At 39.9% G+C, this 16953-nt stretch overlaps 1 protein-coding gene and 1 long non-coding RNA gene across 6 annotated transcripts in view; one reads left to right on the top strand and one right to left on the bottom strand.

Moving 5' to 3' along the window:
• Positions 1 to 16953, top strand: part of nck2a (NCK adaptor protein 2a) — a 107618-nt gene that overhangs the window by 79673 nt on the left and 10992 nt on the right. For 4 of the 5 annotated variants that reach the window (NM_200997.1, XM_068223351.2, XM_009304471.5 and 1 more), the window contains 1 exon segment: positions 7504 to 7745. In NM_200997.1, coding sequence (NP_957291.1) covers positions 7520 to 7745 — 226 coding nt within the window. In that variant the 5' untranslated portion in view covers positions 7504 to 7519. 5 annotated transcript variants of the gene reach the window in all.
• Positions 649 to 5213, bottom strand: LOC141376057 (uncharacterized). Its single transcript, XR_012385140.1, has 3 exons — positions 4713 to 5213; positions 1739 to 4660; positions 649 to 1691 (listed from the first exon to the last, which is right to left on the bottom strand). It is a non-coding gene; the product is annotated as an uncharacterized lncRNA (long non-coding RNA).

The raw sequence follows: 16953 nt of genomic DNA, 5'->3' as shown, positions 1-16953 counted from the left end.
ATGAACCTGAATCTCACAGCCAGCCGAGTGGAATGACTGATTTAAAGCAGGGGACATTTCTATCCAGCTGCTGCGCTGTCTTGGCCGGCCTATTTGCTAATTGAACTGTCATTTAACAGACGATTTTTTATTTAATTTTTTTCGAGAAAACGAGCTCTTCCTTTGAGCTGCCGTATCTGCATTTATGAAACACAGCCCAGCGTGGACACTCATCTCAGCAGAGGTAATGAAATCCTTTATGTGGTGTAATTGTGTGTGGGAGGAATCTCCTGAGTTATGTGCTCCGGTTGATGGATGTTAATATTAGAATTACTGCCTCATTACACCAATAAAACAAAGGTAAAAGCAGCTGAAACGGGGCCGCTTTCTCTTCTGTAAAATTAGTTTATGCTATGTGGCATTTGTGTCTATTTTAAAGTCCCCATGAAATCAAATTAAACGTATTGATTTTGTTTGCTCACACTTCTAGTTTTGTGGTGAACAATTCATCTGTGCATGTCATTAACAACAAAAAAATAGTTTGCTCTTGTAATCTGAAATTGAAATCTGAAAATTCGCTGTTTGTTTTCAGTTAAATTCTTAGATCACATGATTTTTGGTCAAGGTTAACTTGGTCGTGGTCAACTGTCAGCATAATAAAATAGCGAGGAGGAGGTGTTTGTGTGTTAGGTTGTAGTAACTCTCTCGAAACCCTTTTCCCAGTCCCTCAAACTCCCTAGCTGCGATCAAAATGGCTCGAGTATTTGCATTTAGAGGAGGAAGGACTAACGGAGTGGTTGCGGTTGTACTCAAAGCACATTACTCAACAATGTTTCAGTAATCAGAGACAGCACAAAAGGGGATACAGTGGTCCCTTGTTAATCAAAGGCGTTACGTTCCAAAAATAACCCACAATAGGCGAAATCTGCAAAATAGTCAGAATATATATATATATTTTTTACAATTATTAAAGATGTATTATAGGCTGTAAAACCCCTCATTACACACTGTTTACATTTTCCTTAGACAGGCATTGACATTTTTACACTTTTCTCTCCTGTTAAAACACTTCCAAAGTTCAAACCTTTGTAGAAAAATGAGTCCGGTATTATAAAATGAAACCAAAGATCAAAACCTGTTGAGGCGCAAACATTCATCGCTGTCAGAAAAAGGTTCATAAAGCTTTTTAACTTTTGTGCGGATAATGTTGGCATCCAGCGTAATGTTCTTTTTCTTGCAGTCATACATAAAGCTACAGCAGACTCCATCTTTCAGGGGTCGCACACTGGATGCGACACGCACATGTAGGCATGGGCCGGTATAAGATTCTGAAGGTATGATAACCTCGGATATAAAGCTTTCACGGTATCAAGATATTGTCATTACTGCTCTAAAATATATTATTTTTAAATGTTGGGGTAAAAAACAAAACCTTTTCCCCTTTGTACACAATATATTTTTATTTGGGAAACAAATTATTAAAATACTTTGGAGCAGTGAACATGTCAGGCTCAATAATTCAAATGAATCAATGATTTTTGCTGTCTTCATTATTTTCAAAAACACCGATTATTTATTTATTCACGTATTTAATTATTTATATATTTATTGCGATTTAAAATTGGCATCTTTGGAGATCTTTTTCTGCTGGAGATACTGCCGTCCTAAAAAATAAAAAAATAAAAAAATTGAAAACATTTTTTTAGACATACCTTAGGAACGATATAGCAGAACATTTTGAGGGTTTTAAAATCTTGACATTTCCAAACCGGTGTGTACCTTGAACAAGGTTATCATCCCATGCCTACGCACATGTGCAGCACACTCAGACACGTAATAAGAAACTCCCAGGTACAGACGTCCAGTCTACACGCTGGAATACACGCTAAGATCTCATGGCCGTGACGCAGCTTCAAAAATTCGTTTTAAACCGGAAGTGCGAATTTGCTCGAAATAATGCAAAAACAACCAATTTTCACTTTTTAGTGAAATATATGTGTCCTAATAGTGTTTTTAGCAGTGTGGGACACATATACGACTGTTAAAAAAAATGTGTTTTTGTGTTTCGTGACCCTTTAACAGAGTGTTTAAACAAATACTTACAGGAACACTAAAAGCCGACATGTATTGGCAGGTAGCCTACCGGACTATCCCGGTAATACAGAAGGCTGCTCATTTTTAAACTGAAGTATCAAACAGCATTTGCACATTGCAATCGTCCACAATCCAGCATATTCTTGCCAAAAACCTCTGATTTACATAGAACGAGACCATCTGTTTGTTTTGTTTTTTGTGTGTGTGTGCGCGCAGTTTGATAGAGCTTGCCAGTGTTGTGTGCAATATACATCAGACGGTCATTGGATGTACCGTGGGCGTCCTGTTGGTGTGCTGCCACAGGCTTAGTCTAGGGTCATATTGCTTTCATGAAGGCCTGTGTACCAGGAGAATAACACTGGAGGACAGTTTGGTAAAAGCGTAGGAAAGATTAGACTCCCCACAACATTCAAACACTAGAAAGCTTTGCATATGGGATCACTTGTGCGTTGTAGGCAAAGTGCGAAACGAAAGCTGTTGCTCGCGCATACACACACCCACATGCGCGTACACTCTGAGATTCACTAAATCTGCCCTTCTCTTCTAATGGCTGTGCATTTGACTTGGTAGCCATGCCTAAAGCCCCACTCAGCGGGAGCGCGGAGCTTTAAGTGCGCTTGCCTGAAACACCATCAATACTTAATCAGTCCATTACTATTCAGTGCATATTTAATCCTTCGGCACCTCTCGCGTCTCAGGCAAGGCGTTTAAAATCAACCATGCCAATGAACCCGCCTACTTATTCATTTATGGCTTTAGCAATTGCCTGCTATCATTTCTGTCATTTCGCTCAGAGGAACAAGAGCTCTACATGTATTTTGAAAACTTCCGCTCAGCCTTTGACGGTCTCAGTTATTTTTAATGGCTTTTTCTGCAGGAAGGTTTAGCTCTTTATTTAATGAGACCAATAGCATGGATTAAGGGGCTTAACCTTCTCGGTTGTGAGCGAAAACGCTTTCTTGTCTATATTACTTTCCCTTCATAGCTTGCTTTTTATTCTCTAAATCCTGGGATTCGTTGTTTGCTTAGGTTTTGGGCTTGTTAGTTCTGGTTTCTGCTATATTTAGATACATCCGGTCTCACTGTTAAATGGAATGAGGATGTTTGTATTAGTTTCAGTGGTCAACCATTATGGATTCTTAATGGCCGAGACCAATTTCTGCAGAGTAGACTAGACAATAAAGTGCTGTAATGAGATTCAGATCACACTGTACATTTAAGGCTCATGAAGCAATAAACTACTGCAGGCCTACATTTCCTGAGATTTTAACAGCGGTGTGTGTGTGTGTTACACATCATAGAAGACTGTTTAATTTATTGCCATACTGAAACCAGCAACACAAGTCACTTAGTAGCCTAATAATAAGGATTTCATGTGCATTGGTGGACTGGTCTTAGTGAGCACCAGACAGTGATAGGTGGCCTGAGAGGTAACCGATCGCATCCCCTAACCCCCCAACGCCATCCCCAATCAATCCCAACCCCCCTGCGCTCTTTACTTACTGATCTCTGGCCCTCATCCCAAGCAACACGTTCTTCTTTTACCAATCTCCCCACACAACAAACCTCCTCCCACTCATCAATCGAACCCACCAACTCTCTTCACTTTACGATTGCCACAACGATGATTGGCCTGAGGTAGTATTCACTTACCAATGCCTTGAGCAACCTCCACCCCCCCTTCAGTTACCGAGCACCACAGCGATAGGTGGCCTCAGGGTGTATCATTCCCGGGTGAAAATACTGTCCCAGTCTGCCACTGTTGCGACTGATTGGGAGTGCAGTGCACTATTCTGCGCATCAGAATGGCTCTGGTATTTAAATGTTTCTGTCGTGTCGCATCGTGTTTGGCACGGACAGCCAAGTTTCTTGTCGCTGGAATCTTGTCACATCGTATGTTGAAAGGACATGGTGTTATTGTTGCATTGCATTAGTGGTGCACAATATCGAAATAATCTAACGTTGCGATATTTTGTTATTATGTGAATATTATTATATTGTGATATGAATACTATTACATAAGATGACTTGAATACCTTTATTTGGAGAGGATTTATAATTTTAGATTTTATAAATTATACCTGTTTTATTATCTGCAAGCATTTATAAAAGCAATAAAGAAAACAAGTTTTCCAAAGAGTTTAACAATATTCAGACACACAGTAATTGAATAGTCAAATGCAAAATATTACTGCGTAGTCTTTGTTGTATAAATAATTCAATAAAATTAATCATTATTGAAGTTCCAAATGGTACTATTTCATCACATATGCTGCGATGTGGCTATTGCAAATGATCACATTGCAATATTGGTGCTAAAACGATATATTCTGCAGCCGATTTATTCTACAGCCGTACATTGTGTAATAATTATAGGGCTGCAACTAACGATTATTTTATTAATCGAATAAACTGTTGATTATTTTTTCCCAATTAATCGATGAATGGGATAAAAAAAGCAATTATTTCCACCCTTTTATTTGAAAAAGCTCATCCCTGAGCTGTTATAATAATAACAATAATAAACCAAGTAGTTTTTTCCTGTTTTTAATCCAAATATCTAAATATCTGTCAATCAAGATACATACTAGACACATAAAATAGCATAAGAAATTATGTATTGTTTTCTGAAAAAAAACCCACCTTAAAATTAAGTGATTGTTTGCTTAAAACAAGTTACATTATTTGTAAATTGGGTAAGGAAAAGAATCTTAGTGAGATATAATGTCAAACAGAAGTTTACCACTTCACATAAACGTGTAAGTGATCGTGATCTATATCGTGAGATGGATTTCGCCATGTTTACTTGCGGCCGCTCGTTTGCCTCATTCATAAAAGCAGAACCGGATTCATCACGTAAATTCTCTAGTTACTAAGTGGCTGGTGAACTTATAGAAGAATAGATTCAACGTCATAGTTACTTTATGTGTAATGTGTATCTGATATGAATAAAACACATCGGCAAACTATATTTGAATAGATTGTTAGACTTGTGTGGTTTACAAACTCTAACTGTATTGTTTTACTAGTATGTGTGTGTATTTACATGTCTAAAACATAAAGCATTAGTCAGTTAAACGCTACATAATTGTGATAAAATGACACGTCTTTCTCAGCGGGGTTAAGTTAGTTTTGTTTTCAAAAAAAAAAAAAGCACTTTTTTCTGACAGCCCCCTACTGACAGCTCAGCTCAGCGCGAGCTCTCTTTAACTCAGCGCCAGACAGCAATAAAGAAAACAAGTTTTCCAAAGAGTTTAACAGTATTCAGGTAAGCAGTAATTGAATAATCAAATGCAAAATATTACTGCGTAGTCTTCGTTGTATAAATAATTCAATAAAATTAATCATTATTGAAGTTACAAACGGTACAATTTCAACATTCCATATTCTGCGATGTGGCTATTGCGAATGGTCACATTGCGAAATTGGTGCTGAAGCGATATATATTGTGCAGCCGTACATTGTGTAATAACTGTGTAATACATTGTATTCAGGTAAAGTCAACCTGTGTATTGGTCAACAAACTGGTGCCTTCTATCTACTACCCTTGCACAACTCATTTGAGATGTGGTGCATTTTCTAAATGTATGGTTAGCTAACTCTGGCTGCAAGCCTCCTCACTAGGGATGTAACGGTATTGTAAATACCGTCATACCGCAATATTAAATTTTTTCGATATTACCGAAGTCGCATGACTCGGTAAAACTATAGGTCTTCTGAGAAAATTTGCTCAGGCGAATGAAGCGAACGGGAGGTAGCTGGAACTTCATTTCCCATCAGCCCCGGCGTGGCCATAATCCTTTGCGGTCTGTTGTCGCTACAGATCCAGTAATGCGGAAATGGAGTGTGCTGCTAGTAGCGGAGATGGAAAAAAAGATGGAAATAATCGAACCTAAAGCGGGTGTTGTCGCCGCGCGCGTGCTGAATAGCGGTGCTGTCGCGCGCGTTCTGATCAGCTGTGTTGTGGCGCGCGTATTGTAAAGCGCCGAGGGGGGGTTGAGCGCGCATACTCAAGAGAGGTGTTATCGCGCGCCTACTGAAGGGCTGGACTGGACGGAGGTTGTGTCGCGTCGCGGGGGCACTTTTGATCGTTTTGGAAGGGCATTTTCTATCCAAGACTAAAAAGGGCATGTGCACTGCACAGGTTGAGCCCTATGTGTGCACGTGCCTGCAAGTTGGGGAATACGACTAATAACAGTCATGGGGACTGCAGAAACACAGCACACTGTTCAGATTGATGCAGACATTGACTTGTACCGCAAAGAGATCTCTATCTCACTCATGGTTTGTCCTCTCAAGTGGGGGAAAGACAATGCACAACGTTACCCCACTGCTGTCAACATGGGCCAAGTCATATCTCTCTTGTCCCAGAATCCTCAGTCCCAAATGAGAGGGGTTTTTTCTGTTGCAGGGGACATTGTAAATACTCAGAGATACCAGCTTTTACCAGATTATAGTTATATGATAATTTTTCTTTAAACCCATCTCTATCTAAGTGAGTGATTAAATGTTAAATGTGATGAGTTTTCAACAATACTAAATTGAAACTTTATTTTTTTACATGGTTTAATAATTTTTTGTTATTAAAATTGAAGTTCCTGTTTCAAAGCTAACAGATAGATGGCTAATTTGTATGTCATTGACACTTTTGGCACTTTTTTGGGAGTATTTTCAAAAGTTTTTTTTTTCCTGTAAATGATTCAATAAATACCGTACCGTGACATTCATACCGAGGTATTACCGTACCGTGAAATTCTGATACCGTTACATCCCTACTCCTCCCTAGAAACATTCCTCAGTGATTTAGTGTTTCCTGAAGTAATGGCTTTCACCAACATTTGCAGGTCAGATTCAAGAAGCAGTTAATTTTCTAGTAAATTTCTTCAACGATGCGTTGGTCCCTTGGCAGTTAAATAACGAGTATTATCGTTGAGGAAACACCTCCTTGTTGGGATTCTCAGTCGAACATAGCAGTGTTTGGATGGCACCATGCACAGAACCTAAAGTGTTAACACTTTCTTAGCAAACAAAACTGCTCCAAACTTCCTTTTGTTTCTTGAGTCCTTTGGTCTGTGACATCTTTTCTCTACTCATCTCTCCTTCCCTGTGGTGTATGAGTTGGGTGGAGGGAGAGAGCGTGAGCTCACCTGACGATTAAGATGTGTTAAATAGAGCATATGTAATCATGTCTGTCTCTTGTCTGAGTCATGCATTTGTCATAAAGGTTTGACTTTCAGTCTTGCTGCAGTGGGAGAACATCTAGACCTTTGTGAAGGACAAAATTGAGACACTTTCAATCATATCTGTACATTTTCTTTGACACTTAATTAATGTTATGGTTGGCCAGTTTGCCATTTGTTAAGCTATTAAGGTTCTTACCTTAATTTCTCTCACACTTTCTCTCTCCCGCTCTCTCTCTCTCTCTTGCAGTGGGACTCGATGAAAGATGACAGAGGAGGTGATTGTTATAGCCAAGTGGGACTACACAGCTCAGCAAGACCAGGAACTGGACATCCGGAAGAACGAGCGGCTCTGGTTACTGGATGATTCCAAAACCTGGTGGAGAGTGCGTAACGCATCCAACCGCACTGGCTACGTCCCCTCTAATTACGTGGAGCGCAAGAACAGTCTGAAGAAAACCTCACTAGTGAAGAACCTGAAGGACACTCTCGGTAAGAAGTCTCACAGTTCATTGAAGCATTTCACCAATTCCAAAGCCCTGTCGAACTAAATCCATTCGACAGCCATGATATATGGGTTGTTGACATGACGTTACGTTAGTGACCCCTAGTTTTTTCTCAAGCATCAGACTTCAAACAAGTGTTTCATTTATTTCTACAAAAAGCCTACCTACTTGTCTACTACCCATATATTACATATAGAAAAGTACATCAACCTAAATCTCTAGAACTGTTGGCAGAGTTTACGCATCTTTTATATCTTATTCCAAATCAGCAAACTCTGACTATAAATTTAAAGCCTGCTCTCCTTTGTTTTGTTTTATCTTGAACTGGACGGGGATTTTTATAGCCACATGTGCTTTAAGGTTTAAGGTTCTGCTAAGGTCATGAGATAAATGGAGTTGTTTTGATCCAAATGTCACGGAAAAGAGCTTGTGCTGGTCTAGGCCTTGTACACTTTTAGTAGGAGATGACGTGTATGAAACACCCTCGCAGTTGCCATGCCCTACTTCCCCCATACGCCTCCAGAGCTTCATGCCTTTAACGCACAATCTGTCATCTCAAGGCACTAAGGAGGACTCTTGGGACTTGGGATTTTTTTTGCAGCGAGATGTGTACAAGCCAACAGCAAAAAAACAAACAAACTAGGAAGCAACTGAATGAGCTGAGCGCCTTTGATTGTGTTTTCTGTGCTTTATGAAAATGTAGGAATTTATTTTTAAGTACTTTGATCCTAAATCACCGCGAGGGTCCCATTCATTTCAGTGAAACATCTTAATATCTTATGCATCACCAAAGGCAAGTGAAGCATCTTACCAATTTTTGATTATTATTATATGTTTTTAGGGGAGAATTAAAATTTGAAATGGTCACTGTTTTAATAAAAAATGTTTCTTGTTCAGGAAATCAGTGTATCCCTTGCAGCTAGAAGTCAGGCGCCCTCTGCTGTCATTTAGATAAACCCACAATATTCTCAAATGTATGCGCATTCTGTTACTCTATACCAGGGGTGTCAAACTCAGCCCTGCACAGTTTAGTTCAAACCCTGCTCCAAAACTTTTATCTGTAGGTTTCAAACAAGCCTAAAGGACTTAATTAGTTAGATCAGGTGTGTTTAATTAGGGTTGGAACTAAACTATGTAGAGGTGCGGCCATCCAGGAATCGTGTTTGACACCCGTGCACTGTACTGTTTACACTAGGGGTGTCTAAACTCGGTCCTGGAAAGCTTGTGTCCTGCAGATTTTAACTCCAACTTGCCTCAACACACCTGCAAGGATGTTTCTAGAAAGCCTGGTTAGAGCTTGATTAGCTAGCCCAGGTGTGTCTGATTGGGGTTGGAACTAAACTTAGCAGGACACCGGCCCTCCAGGACCGAGTTTGGACATGCCTGGTTTAAACCAAACCTGGATTTAATACACTTTTGGTTTGAAAATCGTCAGATATGCATTTTATGCTCTGTGTTTTATTATTGCCTATTTCCGCTGAGTGGTACAGTATGGTAGGGTACAAGGCAGTACTGGTCACCTTTATCAGGCTTGCATTTCTACTCCCAAAAGGGTACCAATGGTTTGGTGGGTGTGGTACACGACAGAACGTTTCAGTGGATGTCATTCTCGCTTGAGAAAGTGTCAAAGTAAAACTTATCAGGTCGCAAAACAGATGCTATATACACATAAATACTTGTTTGAACATAATTTGATTGTAACTGCAGATAAATGTAACATGTATGAACACATACAGACCCTTACAGTCTCTGATATGCTACCAATTACAGAAAAACTATACACATTATACATTTAGGCCTTACTTGGCTTCAAAAACAACATGCAACATATAGCCTGCAGCCAGTGCAAACCTCTGATCTGCATCTTTAATCTTGACCAGCACATGTGACCTCTGTTAGAAAGTAATTTATTCATTCCAAGTTAGTCCAAAAGGTGGTGATAATAGTTAAACATGGCAGTTTGTTCGTGTTTTAGGTTGCTGAATGAATCATTTGCTCCTTTGTTGGTTCGGGCTTCTTCTTTGTTTTTTCACTCGTCATTCTCGCATTTGTCCATTTATGAAAGGATTGGATGTCAGAAGCACTTCAATAATTAGGCGCACGTTATTATCATCAGCACAAGAAGTTCGTTATTACAAATAATAACATGCAATTAGGGCTGCACGATTCTGGTTAAAATGTAAATACAAATTTTTTTTTTTTTTAAATCAAGATCACGATTTTCTCACGATACATTAGATGTAAAATAAAGGTTAATTTGAGTAGGCTATTATTATTGTTAATTCTCAAACATTTGGTAAAACAAAACTAATAGTATTAGGCTTATGTGTAGGTCTACTGTTGGCTAAAATGCCCAATGTTGTTGTAAAATGCCCAATGTTGTTGTAAAATGCCCAATGTTGCTGTTGAATCCTCTCTCTCCACGGGCAAACCTTATCTTCTGATTGAACTGGTCCAGTTACAATTACTTTGCTCATACTATCTAAATTTGCTTAGATTCAATTCCATAAGAGTGGGTTACAAAAGGAATTCACGGATACTGGTTGAAAATGTCACTGGGAAAGTTTGGAAAGAGAATGTGGAAAACTTTAAAAACTGCATGATCACATTAGAATTCCTATCGGTTTTGTTTTAGGTTTAGGTTTCTATGGGTTTTATTAAAGGTTCAATCCACACTGCCTGAACAGTGTATGTATGTATGATTTTTTTTATGTTTCCAAATGATTAATAGGTCTACATGAGAACTTGCTTATCCCTGTCTGGGCTTTTGTTCATCCCATATGCGATTACCATGAGCTAACAAGCTCTGAATAACATTTTGTTATTTTGTTAATGAGCTCTGAACTGCAGGAAGCAGCGAATCGATAATGCCTCCTCTGCTGCGGGGGGTGAGACGCAGAGAGCTTTAATAGCTACTGAAGTTGTTAAACACATTGCATTTTCCCCATGCAGACACCCAATGAAACTGGAGTAGGCCATCATTCAGCTTTCTTGAAAATGGTGTTGCTTTTTACCTGCTTCCTCTCCTTTGTGTTTCATTGTATGTGTGTGAATTCCAGACAGGTTCATTGGAAAATGAAAGCAGGTTAGGCAAGTGTTGAAATTAGACTCCTCCTCGTTCTGATTTAATCTGTCCGTCCACAACAAAACAGACTGGATAGATCACCTTAGTGAGGCTGATTGTGAAATTATTCCGAGTTCTGGTTACATTAGTATTCCCCCATAGTCTGTGAAACGTAGATAACAGTGAACCAGTACTTGTACACCTAGAGGAAGGTCATGAATATGCGACCGTGACCTTCTAAGTTAATTCTGCAATGGGAATTAATTCCCACTAAGGGGCCACCAGGGATCTCTGATTGGTGGTTGTCACGGATACCTGCACTCAAACCCTCCCTCCATCCTGTTGAGCTCCAAACCTGTCACTCTTTGAAGATCAGAGGATCTCGCTAAAGAACTGCCAGCGCACACTCACACACACACCCACTTCCTCTTGGCACCTCTGAGTTGTGGAGCTCACACACGCTTACCATCATTCCACTTCCATCTCACGAGAGTTGTGCTGTGAATTGGCGTTCCCTAATAAAACACTCCATCAAGAGAGTCAGAGCAGCTCTGCAACATTAGCAAAAGACCTTTTCCAGGGCAGTTGCTCAGCTGCTGCACATTGCCAACTTTGAGTTGATTTTAATGGTGAAATGTGCTTTTAAAAGATGCACTTTTGTCCATATTGATGACGGTACAGCTAGCTTGACCCCATGGGTCCACAGTAACGTGTTTTAGGAAGCACCATCTGTGATGATGGGGCATCTACACTACCTTACAAAAGTCTTGTCGTCAATCCCAGTTGTAAGAGCAACAAGTAATAACTTGAGTTCACTTGATCATTTGGAAAAGTGTCAGAAGGTAGATTTTTCCAATGAATTTGTTGAACTGCGTCCCAATCATCACAAATACTGGCTATTACTTCAAGAAACACTAAATCACTTAGGGAACAGAAAAGTAATAAAAATAATATTAATCCAGAAAGTCATTAAAAGCAATCCTGAACAGAAAGGTTTTTACCTGGGATTTAATATTGAAGTTAGAGTCCACCTTTCTTGCTTCTTGTCATAGTTTTTGACATTCTTTTTTTTCACTGCAGTGCAATATGTGGAGAATCGCTGTGAATATTCTTCATGCGCAACATTGTTTTTGCCTAATAGAGTCAGGGCTAAATTAAAGCTAAATGGAGCCTGTAGTTTTACTGTGGGATCCAAACTATTCTCGTATATTCATTCATTCATTTTCTTGTCAGCTTAGTCCCTTTATCAATCCGGCGTCGCCACAACGGAATGAACCGCCAACTTATCCAGCAAGTTTTTACGCAGCGGACGCCCTTCCAGCCGCAACCCATCTCTGGGAAACATCCACACACACATTCACACACACACTCATCCACTACGGACAATTTAGCCTACCCAATTCACCTGTACCACATGTCTTTGGACTGTGGGGGAAACCAGAGCACCCGGAGGAAACCCAGGCGAAGGCAGGGAGAACATGCAAACTCCTATTCTTGTATATGAGGAGTTAATTGAATGAAGGGATATATGGGTAATCATTTAGTGTGGAGTTTAATGGGCAGAATAATGGTGGCGCCATTATTGCAGCGTTGATGGTTGGATGATTTTGCCTGTTAACAAGTCAAGTTTTATATTGGATAGAAGACATAGGTAAACTGTTGGTGGAAAGGTTAAGGAGAAAGGGGTCATTGTTTTCAGGAAATGTGAGTTAATGTGCAGTTATTTGACAGTCTTGTAAATGAATTAAGGGAAAGTCGAATCAGAGCTTGTAGGTATGCAGTTTTGAAAGTGCCTTTGTGGAATGGTGTGTGAATATTCATATATGACTGTGTTGGAATTGCCAAAAAGGAGTTTTCGTTATTGTATAACTTGCAGCCGGTTTGCGTGCTGTGTTTTGTTGTCACTTGAGATGATCCAGCTCTTTAAAACTCTTCTGGTCAAGTCAACGGCTTCATCTCTCTCTGGGACTTTTGAAACGAGGTTTCGCATTGTGTCATCACAAAGACTACTTGCATGCTGCTTTTATAGATTTTTCTATCTTCATTCTCTGTCTTTTTAAAACTTTCTTAGGCTTTCCTATCACGTATTTGTCACTGGTGGTGGGACGTGCTTCTATTTCTAGATTTCCCAGAAGGTCTTTGTTCTGTTTGTGTTGTAGTGTTCATTCCCTGTCAGCTTCAGCCTCAGATTTACACACCACTTCCAGCCAACACTCTCTCAGTTCTAGAAGAAGGAGAAAGTTTTTGCTGATTACAACTGGAAGATTGACTGTTAAACCTTTTTTTGCCATCCAGGTCTCTCTTTTATTGTAATGTTTTGACAATTACCTAGGCCTCAAGTTAAAACTAAAGGCTATTTAATGGTCTGCTGTAGCCTTCACGCGGTTGCATAGCCCTTGCTGTGACTGACAAACCTCTCAAAAAATTTTTCTACATGTCTCAACAACGCAGTGTCCAAGCTGTATGATTGGTCAGCTCGGTATCGCTGATTGGTCGGCTTTTTAGCTGTGATGAGTATGGGCGGTGCTGAGAGCCGCGAGCCCGATTGAGCGACTGTTTTTAAGTGTAGAGTTCTGTGAAGGAGCTCCAGATCAAAACTTTTATTTTGCGTTTACCTTACTATTAAAGTTACTGCACGTACGCCGGTTCCTGCCCCAGAATAAGCGAGTTTGAGCTACTTGTACTCTAAGGTTGCATCCAGAAAAAGCAAAACACCAGCCACACCTACTGCCAGCTAGCTTTTCTGAAGCGTTACTGCAGAGCAACACAAACAGCACGCAGAAGTATAAATGCACAGCTACGTGTAAGGCATGTACTTGAGATGCGTCGAGTCACGGTAATCACTCGAAGCTGAAGTATAAACTAGCCTTAAAGGGGTACTCCCTCTAGCCATGGTTTCATTGAACTGAGCCAAAGCTTGTCCATTTCATGAAGGCAAAAGCTGACGTGCAGCAAGGAGTTTGCATCTTTAATGAACTGACAGGTCGCATTCATTAAAAAGCTAGCTCTCTGCAACTCTCACATGGTCGCCCACTGAAGCTAAGCAGGGCTGTGCCGGGTCAGTACCTGGATGGGAGACCACATGGGAAAGCTAGGTTGCTGTGTGTGGTGTTATTTAGGCCAGCAGGGGGTGCTCAACTTGTGGTTTGTGTGGTTCCTAACGCCCCAGTATAGTGAAGGGGCCTCTATACTGCTCAGTAAGTGCCGTCTTTTGGATGAGACGTTAAACCGAGGTCTTGACTCTCTGTGGTCGTTAAAACCTTTCGAATAGAGTAAGGGTTTAACCCCAGCATCCTGGTCTCTGTTCATCATGGCCTCGTTACACTGATGGTCTCCTTACACCCATATCATAATTGGCTTCATCACTCTGTCTCCTCTCCACCAATCAGCTGGTGTGTGGTGTGCGGTCTAGCGCAGTATGGTTGCCGTCACGTCATCCAGGTGGATGCTCCACACTAGTGGTGGATGAGGAGACTCTCCCCGAATATGTAAGACACGTTTAGTGTCCAGAAAATGCCATATAAATGTAAGAAACTTTTATTATTGCTATTATTATAATAATAATAATAATAATTATTATTATTATTATTATTATTATTATTAATAAATCCATATGAAAAATGAAGTCCCCTCCTTAGTTTCAGGCTTGGGGTCAAGAGCCCAACTGAATCATCCTCTGGCACACACTTGTCTAACGAACCAGACAATGGGGATCAAATGCTCCATGACATGCTTGGCATAGTCTAGTGTGAGTATACCTTTAATGTCCAGATTTACCTTACCTTAGTATTTCCATTAAACATTAGACAGTATCAAACAAACGTGAGTTCACTTTTAGTCCTGATCAAACTTGCCTACCTCTATCTTTCTGTTTTTAGTCCTTTATCTAATCCTGAAAACTTTAATTAACTTACGCCGTTGTGTTTGATTAGGGTTGCAGCTAAACCCTTTAGGAAAGAGAGTTATCTTCTCGCCCAGCCCTGGTTTAACCAAACTTTCTGACATTATTTTAAAATATGTTAATTTCATACTAGTCTTATAGCTCAGTGTAACCCCTCCTCTAAAATCATTAAAGCATCGGTACAGACACCTACTTTTGTTGAAAGGTTAATTTAAGAAACGCATATCATAATTGATCATTGCTTGTCATTTTTCTGAGTAGTCAATCCCACTTTCCTTACTGCAAAGGGTAACTGTTTTAGTTTGAGATGAAGAATGATTTCAGGTTAATTCTTATGTCAGAAAGCCTTTGGCAGAGGTATTTTCAGCCTCAAGTGCAGTGTAGTGTGAGACTGGCATCCCTAGGGGAGGTACCTGTTAAGAGTACTTCAGTAGCCAGAGACCCAGGAATTGAGGTCTGATGGAAACTGTTACTTTTTTTGCCTTCACACTTCAGTTACAGCCTATACATGCAATTCGCATGTAGTGTGTGTATGTGCAGGTTATGTGGTTTACAAGGACACAATACTGTATAAAGACCAAAGACTATATAATACACATTACATGCCACTTATATAGTTTTGAATTGGGAAAAGAGTAACAGTCAATATGGCAGTTTAACCCCTACATACTACAGTAGTACTCTCCAGGGGAGAAGTCAGACCAGACATGTGCTTTTACAACAGGTTTTGTGGTCAACAAACACTCTTGAATCTCTGCAAATGCTTGCTTCACAGACACGAGAAATATATCCAAATAAAGCTTGAAATCTCTACTTTTAAATGAACCAACTACACCTGAAAACAAAAGTTTTTTTTTTTAATGTGAGGTACAGTCCGTCTTGTCAAATGCCCACAAACTAGTAAACAAATAGTCACAGTAATTTCTGGAGGAGATTCACCATCAAGACCAAGGTGTGAATTACTTCGGAAGACCAGCGTGATCTGACAAAGCATTATCCAGAGGTTGATAATGCGTAACACTGTCAAAAATGAGGTCGGTGTCGTGATCTCGTTCTTTTGAACCTGAAAAAATGCAGATTTTGTTTGATTCTAATGTTTAGAAACTGAACTTATTAGACAGTTGTTGCTTAATTCTATTGGTAAGTGAATTTGTAATGTTATTGTTAGCTTGGCAAACAATTTTGAAGAATTCTATGTTTTCCCATTCAGACAGAATAACCGAGCATACTGCCTGAGAGGTGTTTTAAAGATGGCCGCCGAGTGAAATGACTTGCCTAAAATGGACTTTAATACCTACACAAGTATGAGCTAGTTGTACTCTATTAAAGTGGTTTATGAGGACATCCTTGTGTCCTCATAATTCAAAAACACTAAAAATCATCCTTAAGGACTTTTACCTACACATTTTACAACAGGTTTCATTCAATTCATTTCTTCTTTGGTTCTATAGAGCTTTTACAATGTAGATTGTGTCAAAGCAGCTTCACATAGAAGATTTAGTAAGTTGAAACAGTGTCAGTTCAGTTTAGTTTAATTCAGTGTGGTTTAATATTTACTGCTGAGAGTTCAAACACTGAAGAGCAAATCCATCGATGCGCAGCTCCACAGGTCCCGAACCATGCAAGCTAGTGGTGACAGAGGCATGGAAAAAACTCAACCAATTTGTTAAAGTGAAGAATTAATAAACCTCTAGAGAAACCAGGCTCAGTTGGGCACGACCATTTCTCCTATGGCCTAACGTCCTGTGCAGAGCTGCAGTCTAATCGCTGGAGAGCGCTGAACGTTCATCGTGGAGAAGCTGCAGGTGGGAGAGGTCACGCGCTGGTGTACAGGCTGGTCCTACAGGATCAGTGCAAAGACTCGTCTGTCACTATAGGGACTTACAAGGATCAGTATCATGCTCTCCACTTCTCCATGATCACCACGGCAGCTGCTCAGGATACGGCCTGGTCCAGGATCATGGAACATAAAAAATAAAAACAATAAATAAGAAACTAACATAAGTGCAGATGCCGTTTAAATTATAATGTTTTAGGGAGGTGTTCCCGGCTCTGGTTGCCCTAAATAATGCAGACTAAAAGGATTTGGATTTCAACAGTAATTGTGCTTTATGTGCATGCTAATGCAAACTGACAAGGTGTGTCTGCTTTCTGAACTATGCTAGGAAGGCTGTTCCAGAGTTTATGTGCCAGAAATGAGATCTACAGCCTACAGTTGATTTTGAAATT

This window comes from Danio rerio, chromosome 9, assembly GCF_049306965.1.
Source record: "Danio rerio strain Tuebingen ecotype United States chromosome 9, GRCz12tu, whole genome shotgun sequence".
Lineage (NCBI taxonomy): Eukaryota > Metazoa > Chordata > Actinopteri > Cypriniformes > Danionidae > Danio > Danio rerio.
Note: the sequence above shows the minus strand (reverse complement) of the source record. Positions and strands in the feature narration are given on the sequence as shown.